Source organism: Sander vitreus, chromosome 3 (assembly GCF_031162955.1).
Source record: "Sander vitreus isolate 19-12246 chromosome 3, sanVit1, whole genome shotgun sequence".
Lineage (NCBI taxonomy): Eukaryota > Metazoa > Chordata > Actinopteri > Perciformes > Percidae > Sander > Sander vitreus.
The window spans coordinates 30,458,923-30,480,953 of record NC_135857.1 but is presented as its reverse complement, the minus strand read 5'-3'; the positions used below and the strand labels follow the sequence as shown (position 1 = coordinate 30,480,953).

Here is a 22,031-nt window from a genome sequence, read left to right as displayed (position 1 = left end):
ATACAGTATAATTTGTTGCTTTAGGATTTTTGTATCTTAATTCAGGCTAATACATACTTTTGACCTCTTGCTGTAGCCCTATAGTGAAAGTGCCAATTTAATTTGTTTTTTATATTAATTAATTAAAATTAAACAAATTAAACAAACTCACAGAAATACTTCAAACCAAAACGCAGCAGGGGCAGACAACCAGTCTGATGGTATTTAAAATGTATCTCCACTACATGGGGGCCTTTATGTCACCTGCACTTCTGTATTTTTACTGAAACAAAGGTAGGCCTTTACATGTTCACCTTACTATGTGGTCTAGATAATAGAGCTGCTCAACGTTTTTTTGTTTACAAAAATAACTAAGTAAACACAGTAACTAAAAGATGTCTTCCGCTTAATACATTTGACTTAGTGCAGCTAGCACTTTTGTAAAACTCACATATAAAATCAACTTCTACCCAACTTCTGGTGAAGAATTTACTGACGTTAATGATCTGAGTAAGGTAACTGGGGTGACTGCCGATCCCTGATCAGGTTAAGAAATGCCCATATTGGCTCCGATCCGATACTTCCCGATAGAGCTTAAAAGTTCGGCCTGAAAAGGCCCGAGCCCGACAGAATTCGGCCCGAGCCCGACAAGTACATTTTGATTGACAGCTTTTTAAAAGCCCAAACCCGTTTACAGCCCGACTGTACAAAAGGCTGTCTCTCAGCAGTGATGGTTAGAGTGCATGTCGGAGAATAGCGCTGACACACACTTCACACCGCGAGCGGGCACGCGCGCCAATCGGTGGAAAAAGGAGAGAAAGGACTAACACCGACAGTATTCAAATGTGTGCACGCACACAGCTCTTTTGCCTTTTGTCAAGAATGAGTCATTTATACATTTTTTTTAACATCATTTATTCATGACTAATGTAGGCTATAAGCCACTTGGAAGTTGGAACAAAGAAATAAAATAAGTCCTCCAGAGGCCAGCCTCCATTTCACCTCCTCAGCATCCATTTTCACACTAATGGAAACGCATCACCTGACCGCTCATTTACCGTGCAACACGGAGCGCAAGCCCGAGCCCGGCCCGTGTAAAATGATAGAAATTAAGACTGCCAAAGATCTTCAGCTCTACTTCCCAATCGGGACCGCCATAGTTTGTAGGTTTTCTTCTTTCACCCATTTCTATAGTTTCTGTTAAACAGGGGTCTGTGTCCTTGAGACAGCTGAAAAAATCTAAGATATTCACCTTTTAAACTTTGTGCTGATGTACTCTACGAGTGCATTATTCAGTGTCCATGTCCATCAGCTTCCATGTGCAAATTTTACTCTCCCTGTATTTTAGTCTGGCATCTGCTTTTCCATTCATCTTCGGGCATTGCTGACCCCCACCCCAAACATAAAGGGACAGTAGATGTAAGTGTGAACAGGCTACCTCCTCAGACTGTGTGTAAGCTTGTCTATGTTCCTTTAACTCCTATGGCGTGTATGTATGTAAGTGTGTGTGTGTGTGTGCGCGCATGTATTTCACGCTGTGTGTGTTGTGCGTGCATGTGCAGTTAATAAAGGAGCTGCTGAGAGATGGCTCTCACCCCATGACCTCCAAGCCCCAAGAATCCTTCACTTACCTAGACTTATGACTAAACTCAGCAGCTCTGTCTGAGCAGGAACAGGATGATATTGCAGGCAAAGACAGACAAGACACAGTTGTCTAGACCCCACCTATTCCCACCCTCACCTTACCAAAAGAAAACCCCAAAAAACAAGACCAAGTCAAAAATGTGTATGGTCAATGTGCTAAAGTAAGCAACGCAAGACATAGAAATGTAGTAAATCACATTCACAAAGTAGCTTTGAATAAACCATTTAGTTTGTTGCAGACATGTACACAAACACATGAATAACCAGCAATGTAGATGGAAGCATGCGAGGTACAGTACAACATCACTGGCAGTAACTGATGAGCAAAACAGAAAAGCACATTTCTTAAATCATCCCAAATAAATGAAAGCCCACTATAATTAAGAAATGGTTCATGAAACCAACCCTTGTATTAGTGTGTGAGTGTGGGCCCCTGTGTGTGTCTGGAATCAGTTGATCTTCCTTATTTAGGTCTAAATAGTTACTGGTGTACCTTGGTTGATATTTTTTAGATGAGAGATGTTGGCTCCTATTGATTCATCTCTTTAAAGTCACTATGCTATGCCAGGATCTGGAGATTACTTCAGTCAGATTTATTTTTATATAAAAGTGGTATTTGTCTGTATTTTCAAAACTTTTTTTTTTTTCCTTTAACATCCAAGCCAGGTTTCTACAGAAAAGCACCCTCAACATAGCACAAAACGGTACACGTGGTAGTTAGTTTTAGTGTACTGGTAAATGCTGAGTCAGCAGAATCCAGAATCCCCTGTGACCCTTTCCACAGAGCACCGTCAACTTCAAAATTCCAAACACATTTTTAATCTTTCTGACTCATTTTATGTGAGCCAAATCTTAATATGTTAAAGTAATGTTAGTATGTTATGTTAAAATTACAAACGAAAACTGCATCGAAAGTGGAGCCAAAAAATACAGATTTTCCCCTTTTTTCCATTGCAATTAGGGCGTTTAAAGGAGAATTCCGGCCAATTTTTACGTTAATCTTGATCGCTATAGCTACGCGAGTAGTTTCGATAGAAAAAACCCCAACCCGAATCAGTGCAGGTAACACGGAGAAGCTGCACCTACGTACTACAAGCGTCCCCTGAGCTAAAACGGCAGTGGTCGGGGCAAGTTTTAGAGTGCCTTTGTGCCTCTTAACAGACACAAAATGCAATTAATATGTCTGTGCCACATGAACAGGGCCCTTACGTGTCAACAAGATGCGTTTGCAACTCAGCCATTGTTTAAATTCACCTACCCTGGTCCTTGTATCGATCCTGCCGGTAGCTAGCTTGCCCTGCTAGCTGATAGCCATTAGCCGTTAGCTGCTAGCTGCCGTCCAGTGAGTGTATTCAGACAGGCTTCTGTAATAATCATCCCAATAACAATCCACGGAGCGGTGGTGGTGTGGATATGTCCTCCAGAGGACAGGTTATGTCACGTCTTGAAGTGTATTCTCCCCTAAAATAAACAGTAGTGCGGTAGTAGCTGTTAGCTGCTAGCTGCCCTCCGGTGAGTGTGTACAGCCAGATAGCCGTTAGCTGCTAGCTACCGTCCGGTGAGTGTATTCAGCCAGGCTTTTGTGATAATCATCCCAATAGCGGCGGTGGTGTGGCTATGTCCTCCAGTTACTGAAGGCTAGCTTTATCGAAAGTACTCGCGTAGCTATAGAGATCAAGATTAACATAAAAATTGGCCGGAATTCTCCTTTTAATGAGATTAGGACGAATCGAAGTGTAGAAACTCCCCTTTTCCACTGTTGCGATTGCAGGACTCCTTTCAGCAGTGCAGTCAGTGTTTATTCTCTTATTCATTTTTATTTCTCAGCTGCCTGCTGTGGATTGTCCCATAATTAGAGGCCTCTTGATTTGATCAGAGCCCAAATCCTGAATGACGGGTTCATTGGTCTGGCTTTAAGTGAACTCTTTGAAAGAAGTTAGCGGAAGAGGCTTTTACTGAACTACCTTGCTGGCCCTACTGAGGCTCTCTTCACAGTGGTCGAGCTCAACATGGCAGACACAAGAATGATAGACTTAGCAGGAAACAATGATATGACTCAAACAGAGCCTGGAAAGCCCTGAAGTTTTGGCTGGGAAGAGTTATGTAAGAAACCCCAGTGGCTTGTGTATGTTGGAGGCTCTACAGAGGGCGGACCAGTGGCCGCCAGCTCTTGGTGTGGCGGCTGGCGCTTTGCGGCCCTTCGGTGAATCTGTGGATCTATTCCTAGTGGTGTAATTAGAGGGACGCAGATGAAGTGCAGTGGCAAAGCGCTCTCTTTAACAGCTGCAATGTGTGTGTGCTTGTTTTCTTTCACGTCTCGTCCTCTTCACTCGTCCTTAACGATCCTTGACTTGATTATTAGGTACGATGCCAAGGTCAAAATACACTCATGTTTTGATGGCAGAGATATTGTCCAACAACTTGTGCATTACTTTTGAGTGTGACTGGCACTAGAGGGAGTGATTGATCCAGCAGCCATGCAAGTCACCACCCTCTGCACTTCATTCTTTCAAACCTCTTTCTTTACAGTCCTACTCAGTCTGATCCGGATCAAGTGCTTTACATGCAGTGAAGGAGTATTCAGACCCTTTACTTAGTAAAAGTAGCAACACCACCCTGTAAACATATTCATACGTTTTAGTCCTGCATTTAAAACTTTACTTAATTAAAATGATATAAATATTATCAGAAAAAAACATTAGATTCTATTATATTGTCATTGCACAGAGTACAGGTACTGAGACAATAAAATGCAGTTTAAGATATAACCAGAAGTGCAAAAATCAGTATCACAACACAATATTATTACGATTATTTGGACAACGATACAATATTTACTGATATAACAAAGTCTGCCACAATACGATTTTGACTCAATTCAGGGGCCTGCGACCGATACAAGATGATACATAAGCCCATTTAACACAATCAGTTCAATTTATATATATTTACAAAAAGCAACTAAAATATGATTTGATAATTTCATTACTAAGCTCTTCTAGACATTTAAATAAAAATAAAAAAACTACTCTTTTTAATAAAAAGTCTAAATAAAAAAAGAGGGAATTTCAAAATAAAGGCCGATCTTAAAGATGACGATATATGTCGATATTTTCACTTTGTATCGATAATAATTGGATCGTTGAGGATTGAATTGATATATCGATGTATCGTTACACCAGTAGTTACCAGTTTACACAATGGTAACTCAGAAATGTGGGCTTGGACAGCCTCTCTTAAAGACAACATGGTGTACTTGGGTATTGTTGGGCATGGATGTCCCACATGCATAGAACTGGAGCAAGCGGTTAAACTGAATTAGTCAGTTATCTTGCTGCCTGTACTTAGACCATAAATCACTCAAATAAATTGTATTTAAACTGGGTGCAGTATACTTCCACCCTTGTCCTGTGAAGAATCGCTTTCATTGCCTTTTTCAGTCTCATAAAACACTACAGAATCAGAATTTGATTTTTGTGCAGCCGTTCAAATGTTCTGAATATGGAAGTTTTGAATACCCCATCAAAGCCAGAAGTAATGGCAGTTGAATCAAGACTGAATCTCTCCCCACACGGAACTGTCCCATAAACCGAATCCCTGGTTTAGTAACAGGACGGTCTAATGAATAGCCTGGCCCGCTGTGCCTGACCATTGAGGCAGCTGTGCCGTGAAGGCAGCTCTCCATGGTGTAATAACTCTGTCTCTCCATCTTACTGATGTGTGAAAGAAACCAGGCCGTCGCCGAAAAACCCTGGACCCACACGCACATGTTGAACACGAGGGGAATTCCCACACGCAAGCAGCTTCGCTCGGCCACACATTTATAGCCACACATTTAGCATGGATTGAGTTGTGTCTTCACACCAAGATAGTAATTAGCACTCACAGCCGGCTGTGATGTGATTTACAGCAGCTACTCTGCAGGGCTCTCTGTCTTGCATCTTTCAGTATTTTGACTGGGGATACGATAGGTTGGTCTTCCTATTCCGATTTTCTGTTAGACTATTGTAATGTTGGGGAATGTTTTTAACAGTGATAATACGTTTTTAGTGATGTCTTTGTTAAAGAAGTTGTCAGAGACACGGCTGGTACCTCAGCTATGTTTTACATGCAATGACGTGGTCGAATGTCAAAATGGTCTGCAGTGCAAAGCAGAGCACTCTCTGAAGTAACTTCAGAAATGACTTTGATAACTTAAATAGAGAACAGAAACAGCAGTCCTTTGCTTTAAAGGTATACTATGGTGGGTTTTCCTAAAAAACAAAACAATGTATAGAGTAATGCAAAAGTAATCCCTCTCTATCATTACTTACAGTATGACCCACTAAAAGTGTGTGGCCGGGTCTGTATCTGCAGAGACCCTGCCCTCCGCCTGTATTTTCTATTTTCTTAATTTTCTGGATGCGGGACGTTTATGGGCATCACCCTTTTGGCACTGGTTGTGAAGACTAACTCTGGTTATCATAAAGACCACTAAACCTATGAAATGTTAGAGATATCAGCTGCTCATGAAAAGGTGCAATTCAAAACAACAACAAAGACATCACCACATTCACCCTGATCCAAGAGGTGATCATATCCATCCAATGAGAGCGAGAAACACTAGATAAACCCATTTTCCTAAAACAGCCACATTTTGAAGGCAATGAATATTGAAGGCAGATTGCTTATACTAGTTCAGTGTAACAAAGTTAAGAGGGGGCTTCAGGAAAACAATAATGTCAAATAAAGAATGGAATTAATCTGGAAAAGAAGTAAGTGGTTACATGGCCAAAGCTAAGTAGAGTAATTGGGTTGGCCAGTGACCATGACTCAGGGCCTGTGGAAAGCTTGGCTGAGAAGGACTCACCCCAGTTCCCCCCTTGCCCGACACTGAACAACACACTGGACACCTCAGCAGTGTGGAGTCATTCACAGCCCACACAGTGCGGTAACATGCAGGCCATTTGTAACTTCTTTACAGGATGTGTGGAGGTGGGTGGCTCTGTGGGGATGAGGTGAGTTGCTAAGTTTCTTGTTCTCATGAATTTAAGCACTGGTTCGTTTGTACTGGCAGCAGTGAATTACAAAAATGTGCATCCTGGACTTAAAAACTTTGAGTTTACAATTGAATAATTTTTTATTATCTATACTAGTATATACTATATACAAATTCGAAACACAATAGCGTTTAATATATTAACCTATTTAGACAAAGTGTGAAATCTGCCAGTGGCCCACAAGGCTTGCAATGTTTATTACACCCCACAATAAAAAGTTGTTGGATTGAAGAAATAACTTGCTGACTTGCTATTCCTAGAGTAACATCAGAAGTAAATGCTAGCTGAAAGACCAGTAGGCCAATAGACTCAAAAGGATTGATCCCCCAAGCCTCCCGGAACAGCGATGGTAGCATAGTGGGCACACTTGGTTTTGCAGGATCAGATGACGCTCACTGGCTATACTTTTTGTCATACACAATTAATACAAAAGGAACCAATGATTTCATGCCATTCGTGTGTTGAGTGAGCCAACAGTTTTTCATGTCGGCTCGGCCAGACAAGGACTCTTCATGGCCCCAACAATGTGGACGCCTGAAAAGCTTTTTCCGGCAGTGAGAACCTTATCATAGGAATAAATGGGGCACCATCAGGGAACATAGTATCTAGTTTTTTTTTAATACAGCTATTCTGTCCTCATCTAACTTTCCAACTTGATGCTGGTCAATTTACACACCCTGTTAGGTCTTAATTAGCCTAATAAAGCATTCAACAATTGTCCATAAAAACAACTAAAAACTACTTAAAAACATTATAAATTCGATCAAATTAACCTTGCAAATGTATTTCAGACAATATATAATATATTTGCAGTACTTACAGGCATATGTAACCCAAACTTCAAGGAAAGAAAAGCAATGAACTGTATGTCGTTGCAGCCACCATGCTTTTCCACACATGTCCACTACCCTAAATGACCCCAACACAAATGTTATCCCACACTTGTCGTACCCTTTTTCTATCAAAACTAGTGTGTTTATGCAGGAGTTTTAAACATGGGTAAACCTGCTAAAAAATACGAAAAGACGAGTATGCCTTTCTGTTTATTCCTGGTGTATCACATTTGACGTCACGATCACGACGGAGTAAGCAGTAGAATGCAGCATGGAAGCCAGTGTTAAAATGCTTGCTTCTTTTTAATATCCGTTACTTATTTAAACATTTCATGCTTCTTGCGTTGATCGTGGTCGGGGCGCGCTGCAGACGGCGCGCATGGTCGCCATGAACCGTCCGGTCTGATTGCGGTCAGAGAGCGGCTCAAAGAATGACTTCTCTTCTGTAGCCAATCATTATAACGTGGTGTCCACGTTGTTACAAAATCTTGGAGGTGCACGGCTCGGCGCTCAGACCCTCCGCAGACCCTCTGCGCACAGTGGCCCAGGCCGCAGTCGCGTCATATCGCCATCCACACCGCCTCGACTGCGCTGAACGCAAGAAGCATGAAACATGATGTTTTAGTCTCTCTAAACCTCGGTGCCAACTCATTTTGAACAATTTCCGAGCGCTGCTTTGGCGGAGACAGACGGGATTTGTGGCCTGAGGTGATGCTGGATAGGGGTGGAGATTAGCGTGTCTACCCGGGTGTCATGTTTGCCGATTGGAGCTGGAGCCGATTAATACCCGTGACTACTGCAGAGTCATTTGTCCCAGGAATGAATGCCAATTGTGACCTTTGCCACTAAAGACAAAAGCTAGATTTTAGTGGCTGTTAGTAGGTTTTTTAGCCAATGGGAAAGAGGCTCTGTTGTTAAACACACAGCTTCCCTCTAGTTTTTCTCTTTTAAGTAAGCGGACAATCGGAGCACTGTACAATCTTAAATTTGACCAGTGGCTGTGAATGTTTAAAGGGATTTCATTCGTTAACATAACTGAACAGAACTCTGAAAAGTTTAAAAGAGACCATGTAAATGCAAGGGGCTTACCTCTCCAGCCTCACTGTCTGCCTGTTTGCTCAGAAAGGGGATTAAGTGCTGATCACAGTCCCAAATTCTTTATCAGGAGATTGTGAACAGGAGCAATTTGTTTAGGGGCTTTTTAAACATGGCATCAAAAGGGGCCTGGTGTTGAAGTTCTTTATAAGCTGCTGTGAGAACAGGATTGTCCCATGTTGGAAAACCACAGACAGAAAACAAAGCAAAGGTTTTAGGATTCACTGGGAATTTGGATTAGTAGCAGTAAATTGGGGTGGCTTTTGCGGATGAACATTTTCACCTCCTAATGCCGCTGGTTCATCCTGTGTTATACCCATTGGTTGGCCTTCTGACGTATGACAAAATAAAAACCTCTCTCTCCTCTTTTAAACAAATCCAGCTGGAAGTGTGCAAATACTGTATGTAAATGCTCCATAAAAAAAGAGACTTAAGTTGTGTGTTTTCCACTTAAGGTGATGAAAGAACAAGCCTGGAGCTCTGCCTTCAGAACAGTCACGCTTTGTGAACGTGACCGCTACGGTGCCTGTCCCTTGTGTGTCGGCTCAACTTAAAAGCCAGGCAAGTTTTGCCCTGTTAAAAAGAGCCGCCGTTCCAGCGTAGTAATATTAAACTAATGGCAGCTTCTTAGCTAGGTTAGACACACACACACACACACACACACACACACACACACACACCTATTTTCATATCTATTAATATCTAAGTGCTTACAGGTGGTCTGCCTGTGAAGCGCGTAGAAAAACACAACCCTTGGTTTCAGCCCGGTGTACATCAAATGAACCGTGAGCACCTTTCCCCTCTTTTCCTCTGTTGTTTTCTCTGTTTTTTTGCAGCCTTTACCCTCCCTCTGTGCCCCCATTCCTTCTGGCCTTTTTTCTTGCCTGTGTCCTTTCCTTCCTCTGTAGAAGTAGGAATGGATGATGTTCAGGGATTCAACAGAATTTTGAGAAACCTGTAAAACCGAGAAAGGTAGCAGTATGCCAAATTTAGTCACCTACCCTCTTCAGTGTAGGGACTGTGCCAATATTCAAGTTATTTTGAAAACTATAATACCTGCTTAACTAGGCCTCCAATTCCCGCACCTTTCAAGTGCGTAAAGCTGTTTTTGCAGGGAAAACTGTCTCGTAGCTCCAAATTGCCCTTTTTTGGTATGGACACGCTCACATTGCAGATAAGACAGACGGACTTTTAATTTGAGTAAACAAATGAAAAAATTCTCCTTCGAGTCTGAATTAAAATGATACGTTTCTGATCTTTTGGCCACTGGTATATTTGTAGTTTGAGATAAGTCAGCTACCTATTTGATCGCATGGAGAGCTCTCAACTTCTCTAGTTAGACACTGACACTGAGCAGGGACAGCGAGTCCCAACATGCCTAGCAACAACTGGATAGTACCCAGCACGCAGAGCCAAAACTTTAATTTGATTGGTTGTTCATTTTTTTGTTTATAGTAGCCTACACGTAAAAGTGTTGTGTGTGTGTGTGTGTGTGTTAAGGGATACATGTGATGATTTTGCCCCTCTTAATGTAATTGGATGTGTTGCCACCCTTGTGTAATGTATCTGGCAAGATAGGACATGGTGATTAAAGCAGAGCACACGCAGAGGAACGACGATGTGTCATTACTTGTATGATTCTATTGCATTTGACAAGGGTTGATTGTGACGTACTTGTTGGGCACTTCTGCTTTAAGGTATCCCTGTTATGTCAAAATTGTTTTTATGGTCACCAATTTTTGAAAACCATTTTTCACAAATATGTTGGTATCTACGTTGGTATCTGATACTGTATCTGCCTGTTGGTCAGGCACTTGCTAGTCTAGAAAGTCTCTGATGCAACATATAAACTGAGTGACACTAAAACTTTTAATTAGAAACCAGAAAGATGGTTTCTGATGGACCTGAATAGACTCCAGTGGAATTTCCAGCTAAAAGTAAAACCAGTTTGTGTTGATAATTCCCGAAATAAATATGTAATTAGTTAGACTGCAGCCTCTCTGTTATATTAGAGGTGGTTGTCTTTGGCTTGTTGGCATCTGTCTAACCCTAATGCCTACCCTGCTGCACAGTGGAAATAAACCTGCTCATATATTAGTGTGGTGCTCTGGTGGTGAGAGGATTTGCGGTGCGCTCTCCTCCCTCCTTCAATTAGCACTGTAGCGATTAGCTGAATTTGCACTGGTTAAGAAGAGAACACATGCCTATTAATCTTTCACTTTACTTATGTAACATCAGAATATTTTATTGTTTGAAGGTCAAACTCTTGGCACGCCGCTTAGGAAAGTCCTCAAGAATTCTTTTCTTGACATCAACAATCAAAAGAAATTCCGTTTTAAACTTTAAAAGATAATAATGGATGCCGATGGATTGGTGGGTAGTAAGGGTGGGTGGATGTGGGTAGATAAATGATCGAGAATGGATACTTTCTCCTGGTTCTAAGTACCCATGGCAACACTAACACTTTAGTTGGCTGTGTATATTATAATGCATAGTGAATATGTATTGTATATGCCCAGCATATGTGTAAGTTCATACAGACACAAAGAGTTCTGTCCTCCCGCCCAAATTGGCAGCTCCGAAGACAAAGCTTCGTTCTACGATGGATGCTCTTTCATTTGTTTGTTGGGCTCATTTGCTCTGAAGTTTATGCATCCTGGTAACAGTAAGTCCCCCAAGTACTCCATCTTGTAAGCTTTATGCCTTCCACATGGTTATAATTTGAGATTTTCCTGATTTTCAAAGCTTTTTTTGAGCCTAGTGTTGTTAATTAAAAAGTGGACTAGTTTTGTTGTGGCCTTTTGTGTTGCCAAGTAGGGAAATCACCGCCCTCTTTGTTGCTCTCTCCATTTCCATCTTCTCTCTCTCTCTCTCTCTCTCTCTCTCTCTCTCTCTCTCTCTCTCCCCCCCCATCCCATCTGCCTTTGTCAAGAATAAAGCTAGCCCAACCACTTTGTAAATGAAACATCCTCCCACTATTAATGGGATTGAGCAGATGTTTTCTGTTTGGATGGTCAGAGATGGGACAGTAAAGCCTGCAGCATAACAAAACAAAAAGATTTTTTGGGAAAGAACAAAACAGAAAGCAAAAGCAGATATTTATGGAAATGATTATATCACTTCCCATACGGACGCATGTCTCGCACACATGGCAAATTAGAGGTCATCCCTTCCAGTTTAGCGCATGTCTAAGTGCGTGTGCCAGCGATTTTGGTACTGAAACATCGTAAATAACACTGTAACCCCTGGGACGAGGTGTTATAAATAGGACGTGTCAAACCCTGCTCCGGCCAGCCTCTGGTTTCCCTGAAACCCTCTCTTTTCACCCGCCGAGCGGCTCAGCTACTTTTTAATTTGGCCATCCTGCGGGCTAACCGACTGACGCCTCTCGGCGAGGGCCTCTGTATTTCAACAAGGCCACAAAAGCCCCAGTCCTCGGGCGCTCGCGCATACAAAGCTCTCCAGCTTTTCTGAGCTGTTACTTTTTTGGAGCCCAGACTCTACCATCAGCAGAAGAGAAACGCCGGCCCCTGCCAGAACACAGCAGCCAAGTCTCAGAAACCCAGGGGCCAGACACTCCAGCCACTGGGTGGGCGGGGCCTGACCAAAACAGAGAGAGAAGGAAGAAAGCAAGAAAGAGTGGGGGAGAGAGGGTTCGAGAGCGAGAGGAAGCTCCCAGATAAACAGACCGCAGCGCCTCAACTCCTAATCACCCTGCGCTTCCGTTTCCAGACTCTATAATTAGAAGGGCCCCGTCCCTTTTTTCTCTGTATTCCCAGTTGACGCAAATGCTTCTTGTGGCTTGGCACCTCGTTTGGGGCGTGGGTTTTCAAGAGTTTACAGGCCCTGGGCCTTAGCTCTCTGGCTTTCTGGTCGCTCTGATACAGCATGAATAGCTAACCACTGTCTTAATGCACACTTCACTTGGCTTCTCTTCCGCTTTCCTCCCTCCACCTATGATAATCTGCATGACCCCATTGCTCAGCCACTCTGTACCTCCCTCATTCCACCTCTTCATCATCTTTAAATATAACTGTTCTTCAGTCATACACACACACAAAAAAAAAGAAGAAACCTTTCAACTCTGAATGAATGTGCAAAATTTTGTAGCACACTTGGCTTTTTTTTTTAAATTTTTTTCCAGAGAGGGAGTGTTTTCCATCTTCCTCGCACGTGTTGCTGAATCCTTTTAATCTCATGCCATTCCTCCTCTTTTCACATTTGACATGCCACCCAATAAAGCCCAGCCACTAATTAAAACCTACTGCAGCCTTCACGTAAATGATTCCATGGGGAAAAACTCAGAGGAAAATTACTAATTACTTAAATGTCATTTATGTCTGGGAGTCGTCAAAAAAAGACAGAGGTTTGGACATTTTATTCAAATCTTACACTCTGTATCAGTGATGCGTTTCTAACATTTTGAGTTACTGCCCAACCTACGGGGTTTGTTTGTAACATCACAAAGGTCTTCTGGGATGGGTTATTGGGTTGCGCTTGAAAAGCGGAGCAGCGTTTTTCCTAACCGAACCAGTTTAGATCTGGGTTTGTTCTGGTGTGGTTTGTTGAGCATGTTGTTTATGGTGAGGGCCTATAATTTCTGGAGTTTGATGGGCTTCAAATAAAACGGGACCAAATGAATGGGCCTGTCAGTGGGGGTTACGCTGTGGGGGTGAATCTCAGTGTACACACACACACACACACACACACACACACACACACACACACACACACACACACACAAAGACACCCGTGACCATACACGGATGTATGAATACATAGATTTTCTCTTTTACAGACACTCATCATCTTGTCTGTCTGTGTGGAAGCACACGACTCAAGCCCTGTTTTAACCAGACCAGCTATCATGCGAGTGACTGGCTGCATTTTATGACAACAAACGATAGCTGGCTTTGCTTTAATGGGCTGGCTTGTTTGTTTTAAATGCACAGTAATTCTGTCATGCCGTCTAGCATGTGTCCTGTACAGTTGGTAGTGTTAGCTCCCTTTGTGTGAGCCGCTGGAATGAAATACAGTTTTTGTATCAGTTTACCAGTGGCAGTGTTTAAACACACTGGCACAATTTAGAGTCTCTTTAGAGAATATTTGGTCAACTTTGAAAGGAACATAAAGGTAGAGATTTTTGTTTTCTCTAAGCTTAACATAATAAAAAAAATCAAATGATTTCTACTGAAGACTGGGAGCCCCGGGTTCGACTCCGACCTGCGACCCTTTGCTGCATGTCATTCCCCCTCTCTCTCCCCTTTCATGTCTTCATCTGTCCTGTGGAATTAAAGGCCTAAAATGGCCCAAAAAATAATAATAAAAAAGTGATCATGTACTGAATTCCCACTATTCCCACTAGGGGAGCCAGCCTACTGCTGTTAACGGATAGTCACTATTCAGTGCTACTAAATCTTACATATTGTTTCACAATCTATATCTCAAATTGCATTGCCAGACCTTCCTCCACAGCGCTGCGGAGGAAGGTCTGGCTAGTCCACACAGAATTCCGGGATGGGAGAAAAACGTGCTCTGGTTTATTGGCATTTCTTTGAACCAATCACAATCGTCTTGGGCAGCGCTATGCGCCAGACGGAGCAACATTACCGCTGCAAAATAGCCTCAGGAAGGAACTTATTTTGGTGGAACATGTGTACGTTCAAAGGTTGTTTTAGTCGTGCAACAGAAAACTCAGATTGGACAGATAGTCTAGCTAGCTGTCTGGATTTACCCTGCAGAGATCTGAGGAGCAGTTAACCATAGTCCTCATAGATCCACCAGAGTTTAAAATGCCAACACAAAGAAAGCCAAAGGTAACGGACATCCGGCCGAAAAAAAGAGGGACATCCGGCGGAATTTCCAGCGGAACCTGAACAATCCAGGAAATGAAACGTTGTCGATAAAGACTATATCTCAAATGATTAGATTAGACGGCATCACATTTGTTAGATAGGGTAATAGGATACCTCTCAATGTTAACGCAGACATTTTTTTACTAAACATGGCAGCAATAAGGACTACTAACAAATCATCACAAAATCATGATCCAGTTTATGTTGAAGCTACCTGTTGGAGAGATTCCTAATGTTGATGACTGCACTTGTGTTTATTGTAGGAATGCTGCTGGTGACTGCCGACACTCTGGGCCACGATTTTCACGTCTTCCAGATTCTCACCCACCCATGCGCGTCCTCACAGAGCGCTGTTCACCATCTCTACACCCTGCATCGTGGGGAAACTGAGGCCAAGGTCTGACACACACACACACACACACACACACACACACACACACACACACACACACACACACACACACACACACACTACAATCATCAAGTTGTTGAAGCAGCTCTAAATTGTCATGGGCATTTACAGTGAACAATTTGGGAAATTAATTTAACTTTAACCTTGAATTTCACTTCCAATTCTTATAGATAATATGTTGCCAGATCAGTTGCTGCATCCAATCAGACTTCTATAAAACAGAACAATTAATAAGTGTGTTAAACTGAACGTATAAACCATTTTTTATGTTGGTCCCTTCACATAAAACAAAAGGCTCTACACAAGAAATAAGAGTTGTGAAATAGTTATGACACCAAGCAAAAGCATTAGAATCCATCTTTAAATGAGGGGGATACAGACTAACAACAGAGAGCAGAACAATGATGACAGTAATGTCGAGCAAATACCCAGAAATACTCCAGTTCCAATTCTTGTAGTGTTTTCAATAAAAGGTCAACGACTGTGGATTTGCTTTGCCAGCAGGTAGCACTCTGATTATTAGCAGGCGCTTTAAGGCCCGGACACACAGAGCCGATAATCGGCCGTTGGACGGTCTGGCGAGGTCAGTGACTCAAGTCTGTTTGGTGTGTTCGGTGCCGCCGTCCGTCCGAGGGGCCGTTGTCCTTCATTTTGGCCGATTTGACATGTTGAATCGGAAGGCGGGCACTGCCGGCAGTCGGACTCAAATGACCCATCTGATTGGTAGAGTGCTAACCCGGAAACGGGGAGCGGGATGAGCGTGACTAGAGTCTCTCAAAATCTGCCGAAAATCTTTTAAACTGACCTTTGTCGACCTTAAATGAAGTTGCTGTTATGGAGACGTATTACGTCTCGTCTCTTCGGTGTGTTCTAAGGCATTTTTTTGACCAACTCGGGGAGACTGATCAGTCCAACTGTCTTTTCTGCCGACGGTTGGCTGTCTGGTTGATGTGTAAGCAGCTTTAGTTTACAACAAGACATTAATCCATCATGTGCTGCTATTGTAACCGTCACAGGGACAGTACTTGACCATTAGAACATTAGCAACCAGAGAGCATGGACCAGCATGCAAATGGCTTTGATTTAGATCAAACCAAAGCCTCTCTTGTCAAGTTAGCATTATTTACTGGCTCTCTTCCTCCACCACGCAGCATGACCCACGCACTGCTAGATGTTTTCCTGACACAATCGAATCAGGTGTGTAGAAGTTGACATAGAGCAAGTATGGTTATCTAAAGAGGGATTTGCCTTATGGTGCCTTATTTCCTGTCAGTAGTAGAAGATCCAAAGATCCTCCTCTCAACTGTCCCATTGCAGTGTTTTTCTTTGGGCATAGATTAATTTCCTTCCAAACCACACACACACACACACACACACACACACACACACACACACACACACACACACACACATTTTATCACAGAGACAATTTGTGGGAGAATTCAGCCATGACAAGTTAAGAAAAACATTCAACCACCGTTTCCCCAATAACATAAGAACAAATCATTACATGTTCCAATCTCTTTCCTCTTGCCCCCTCCATTCTCCTCTGTCTTGCAAATCTAATAAAAGGAGGGCTTCTTATTTTTTATTTTATTATTTCTTTTTTTGCACATACCACTTCTGAATTGTAGCATTTGAGGAGAACATCTTTGAAAAATTACTGTTTTCTTTTAAGACACACATTATGAAAATGCTGGCTCTGTTTGGTTTCCTTTTTAAAGTAGTTTGAAATGTTCTCACACAGGGATTCAAGTTTTCCGTTGCTGCAACAAATTTTCATCAATTGGATTCCAGAGAGGCCATGAGATCAGTGTAGGCTAAAATATAATTTTAACTTCAGAGGGACATAACCCAGAACTGTCTTCCTAGCACTTAATCCATCTTTTCTGTCAGTAGGTGGCGGTAATTAGCTGCAATTGGCTCGGGACCGGAGTTAGTGAGTACCGATACGGTTCTGGCTCATAAAGCAAATAACTCCTAAAAAGTTGCGACACGTTCACTCACTCACTGCCCTTTAGTAATTATTCCATCCTTTCTGAAACAAAATCAAACTTACACAGAAACGTTGTACAACTGTATGATTGTTTTTTATGGTTGCAGTTTGTTAAAAGGAAATCTATTTGGTAAATGGCTGTCTAAACAAGTAGAAAGAAAAAGATCCTGGCTCTCAAGGGCATCAACGATCCTTAACATAAGAATCTCCTCTATTATGATAACCTTAATTTGCCTAGTATGACGTGATGTCAAGCATGGGACTGTTAATTAGCCTGATAAGGTTAAGTTGTTTTGATTTAGAAAATGCGAGCTATCACAATTTGGATGTAATGTTAGGTGTTAACGCCATTCCGCTTCGCACATATCTATTTTTAGGGGCATATGCAAGTGAAAAACTTTCACTGTAGAGCCCTGAAAACTACTTAAGGCCTTGTTCGGTTCAGGATTATTGACTGGGAAAACACACGATCACAAACACACACACACACACACACACACACACACACACACTCACACACTCACACACGCACATTCTCACAGCCCGCCTATCGTTAATGGATAACCAAACGGCAGGTCCGCTGACCGGTTGCACACTGAGCCTGCTTTGATCCTATCCGTTGTAAACACTGAAAGCCTGCCCTAGCTTAGTGCTAGGCCAGAGGTTATCACCGCAAAAAACACACACACACACACACACACACACACACACACACACACACACACACACACACACACAGTCAGCCACACAGTGAAAAGTGATAAAGTCTTCAGTTAGGTGGGTGGAGAGACGCCTTATCTGTCTCCAGTGGCCAAACATGCGGCTGGCTGTCAGTGACCCGAGGCCAGGTAAACAGACCTGCAGCTGATAGCAGCTGTAAGGGACTGAAGGTGGACCAGAATGTAGATGAGAGTGAAGCCATTGGGCAAACTGGAGAGGGTTAGTCACTGAGGTTACAGGGGTGGAACCCCATTACTGCGAAACCCTGTTTATGGTCTCTAGTAGCGCTATGGAGCGGTTTTTCTGTGAGTGGGTCCCAGTTTTGTATGTGTGACAAAATACAAAGTCCTGCCAATGGGTTCTCACTATTCCACTGACCCACAGGTTGTAGTAATGCGCAAAGATATACAACACCGCGCAAACAAAGGCAGGGAAGAACTGGAAGGGCACTCGGAAAGCGCAGACCTCCGCCAAGCCCATGTCCTATCTCGCCATAGAGACAAAATGCAATTAAGTCTCGTCCAAACCTGAGTTAAGAACAATTCATCACTTTCCAGAGCGTGGTTTTCAAAGTATGACGCGTTGCACTCTGTCTCTATGTTAAGACAGAGTTTAAAATGGGTCATTTCATGTCCTGAATCTGCTAAGGTCTGGCTTCTGATCTCTTGATAAATTCCATAACATCAATTTATTTAGTCAATATGAGTATTATCCATTATTGTACAGGTTGACCACACAAACTACTTCAAGCTACTTTCCTATTTCTAACATTAGGCCTTGCATATTGGCAATCCAGAATATTAGTTAAACAATGAGCAAAGGATTAAACCTGCAGTCAACCACAAAACCCCTGTTTGCTTTTCTTTCTGTCATTGATCTTATTTATATTCCCTTTTCTAATGGAGATACACTTTCATTTATGTTCGTGTGTATGCTTGTCCTCTCTCTTCAATCTTATCCCCCTGTCCATCTTTGTCACATGCTTGTCATTCCTGCAAAGTTCCTCTAAGGTGAATCTTTTCCACTGATTTAAAAAAAAAAAAAAAAAAAAAAAAAAAAGAAGTCAGAAGCATTAAACATGTCTTCTTGGCATCTCTCTGACTGCCACGGATGTCATCAAATACAGGAGGGAAAACTTTCCAGCCTCTCTGGAATGTGCTCCTCCACACCAGCACATGCATGTGGCTGAATACAGTTACATTCCACCTTTTTAAGATAACATTTGACAACTGTTTGGTATCTGCATGGTTGTCACACTATGACTGTACCATCATCGCCACCATTCAGGTAATCCCCTGCCTGGTAAAAATGGATTTGACAGTAAAGTCCAGACACCCATTTACAGTGGGAGCTCTGACAGGTCTATTATGACCAATTACGGTACACACAAAGTAGCCCTTTCTCATCTCCAAGTGATCCCTAATCAGCCCAAGCAAAGGTCAGGCCTTCTCTTTCACTCATCTTTGTGAAGTAAAGTAACTGTCTGGTATGCAGAGGATGCCCCATTAACTGTCATTGCTAGGTACAATTACCTAGCCTGACCTGGCAAAAGATTAGAGAGGCCTGCAGGTACAGAGCTGTCTCTCTGATTGGCTGACATGCTTGCTAGCCGAGTTAGACATTCCTCATAGTAACTTTCTCCTGAACCTCTGCTTTCATTTATTACAGTCCCATCCATTTTTCTCCAGCCTCTATTTTTTTTTTTTTTTCTTTTTTTTTTTTTCCATACAGTATGTCGAATGATAGATGCTGATTTCAGTCTGTCACCTCATTCCTTTTTCTTTTTTCATTTTCGTTCTCCCACTCTCAGTTGCTTTATTGTATCTTGCAGCCTATCTGTCTGGTTTCCTTCATGTCTAACATGCTCAGGGAGATCCTATCTTTTCAAGTGTCTGCTCCCTAAGATTCAGTCAGTCAGTCAGTCAGTCAGTCAGTGTTTGAGTAGGAGAAGAGATGCCATCAACTCTTTTGAGTTTTTTTCTTAGTCATGCATTTATTTTATCAGCAAACAAGCTCGTATGACATTGTCACCTTTGCCAAAAGATTGCCAATTGTCTAATCCTCTCGCCCTGGTCGACTTTTGTCAAGCACCTCAGACAGGTTTGTTTATCTGTGTGACAATGTTCTGGGCAGCCTGGGGTTTGATGCAGTTTATTTCCACGGTGCATATTTCTCTAAGCTGAGTGCTAAAGAATATAACACAGTTCAAAAAATCCATCCAGGTAATAGCAATGTTGAGAAGTGAGATGGAGCTGCTGAAACCAAACCTGAAACAAATATCTGGGAGTTAGTGAGTATACTGTATGTAAAGTGCCAGGAGAAATAGTAATGAAAAGAAATGCCAATAAACCAGAGCACGTTTTTCTCCCATCCTGAAATGCTGTGTAGACTAGCCAGACCCTCCTCCACAGCGTTGTGGAGAAAGGTCTGGCAAAGTGAGACTAGATATGTACTGATGTAAAATGTCAAAACATTGTACTTAGTATATAACTTCTTGATGTTCTCGGTAATAAGATTAAATCTTCAATTTTAAATCACACTTTTAATGATTCAAATTAAATGATTTTCACTTGTGTTTTGTCATGGTCAGACCAACTCGATGGCACAGGCACACACTCAGAAATCTCCCAAACCAGAGCTGGCACAGCGTAGATACCTTCATTAAGTATTTACATCTTCTAACACGACACTGTCGTATAGCTACATTAGTTGGCTGTTCACTGTCCGTGTTGCTCCTTTGAGCTATTCAACACTCAATCATGAGCATAGTGGATGGAAATACAGCGCGTAATTCATCCCTCATCTGCACATTCTCTGCCTCATCCTCCTACTGTCCCCTGACCTCTGTACCTGTCCCCTTTCTGTACTTGTCCTGTCTCTGTCCAGGTCCAGGACATGTGTTTCAGCCAGGACAGTCGCTGGGTAGCCATCAGCACCCTCCGCGGCACGACCCATGTATTTCCCGTCAACCCCTATGGCGGTGCGCCCTGTGCCCGCACGCACATGTCCCCGCGGGTCGTCAACAGGATGTCTCGCTTCCAAAAGAGCGCTGGCCTGGAGGAGATCGAACAGGAGCTGAACAGGGTTGCTGCGTTAGGAGGAGGAGCAGGAGGAGGAGGCATAGGAGGAGGTGGCTGCATCCTGGGTGGAGGAGGCGGCATCGGGGGCCGCTGTAGCCCCATTCCTGGCCTGTCCAGCAGCCCCTCTGGGTCTCCACTGCACGGTGAGGAGGAAGGAGGGAGGAGGAGTAAAGGCCTGCTGATGTTGTTGCTTCTTTGCATGTCCAGAGTTCACAGGGTCATATTATGGCATGTTAAGAATTGATAGAAAGCTTAAGAAGCTATACTAAAGTCAGTTACAAGTGTGCTAGCAAACATTTAACTATTGACACATCCAACAGACAAAAAAAAAAAAATGATATTCACTCTCCTTTTAGCTGTGATTTAATCACCAACTCCTGAGAAAAGTGTTTTGCTCTTTGTGTGCAAGTAAGTATATCACAGCTTTTTTGTTAGGAAAGGCTGCCTTCTGAGGTTGATGAGAGCTGAACCATACAGTGAATGTGCTGTAAAACCAAACAACAACAGCGTGCGTGCGTGTGTGTGTGCGTGTGCATGCGTGCATGTGCGTGTTTCCAGTGACTGGTCATCTCAGTAGCTGTTTTCCAGGGACTGTCTGCCACAACCTCGTCTACCTTGTTTGTCAAACAGCAGTTCAGGCTGCTCACACTGTCTGTGTGTCCCTATTTGACATAGCTAAACACTGAATAACACACACATTGTGTCAACTGCACTGCTTGACCCCAGAGGTGTTACAGTGTAAAATATCACAGTTCTCATTAGTCTTGGATTTCCAGGAATATCCCTGAGCTTTGATATGTATACTGCAGCCAGGACGAGGACAAGAACTGAAACACTTCAGAGAACCAAATTACTAGGAATTGATTAATGGGTAATTTTACATAATACAGTAGAATGTAGTTTACAGCGTCTCTTATATGCTCATTGCGCTAGATGGTTGTCAGCGTAATGGAGCGGAAACCAAATCTCTAACCTTTTGAAATACTTAATCAATTTAGGATGAAATTACATTTTTAAAGCATGAGTGTCATGGAAAGTTATTGAATTGTAAAATCAAGTTCACGGAGGAAGCTGGCAGATATATTTCACAGAAGATCAGCTCCCCTAATTTTTTTTATTTTTTTATTTTTTTTAACAGTTTTCCTTCCAGCTAGTTTTGGTTTATTGTAACTCATGTCATGGAGAGTGGAGCAGACGGACCCAAACACAGCAGTCTGCAGGCAATAGAAAGAACAAATAACTTTTACTTCACGGTTTGTGCAGGCCAGGCAGAGCTGATTAAACCAGAACGCAACCAAGGATCCAACAAAGACTGAACTGAAAACTGAAAACTTGAATACAAACTAATCTGGTGATGGGATGAAGTGCAGGTAGAGAG

General features: G+C 42.5%; 1 protein-coding gene across 3 annotated transcripts in view; it reads left to right on the top strand.

The window, feature by feature from the left end:
• Positions 1 to 22,031, top strand: part of bcas3 (BCAS3 microtubule associated cell migration factor) — a 326,574-nt gene that overhangs the window by 46,123 nt on the left and 258,420 nt on the right. For all 3 annotated transcript variants that reach the window (XM_078246922.1, XM_078246921.1, XM_078246923.1), the window contains exons 14-15: positions 14,709 to 14,842; positions 20,460 to 20,796. In XM_078246922.1, the coding sequence (XP_078103048.1) occupies positions 14,709 to 14,842; positions 20,460 to 20,796 (471 nt within the window). The remainder of the gene's footprint in view (positions 1 to 14,708; positions 14,843 to 20,459; positions 20,797 to 22,031) is intronic.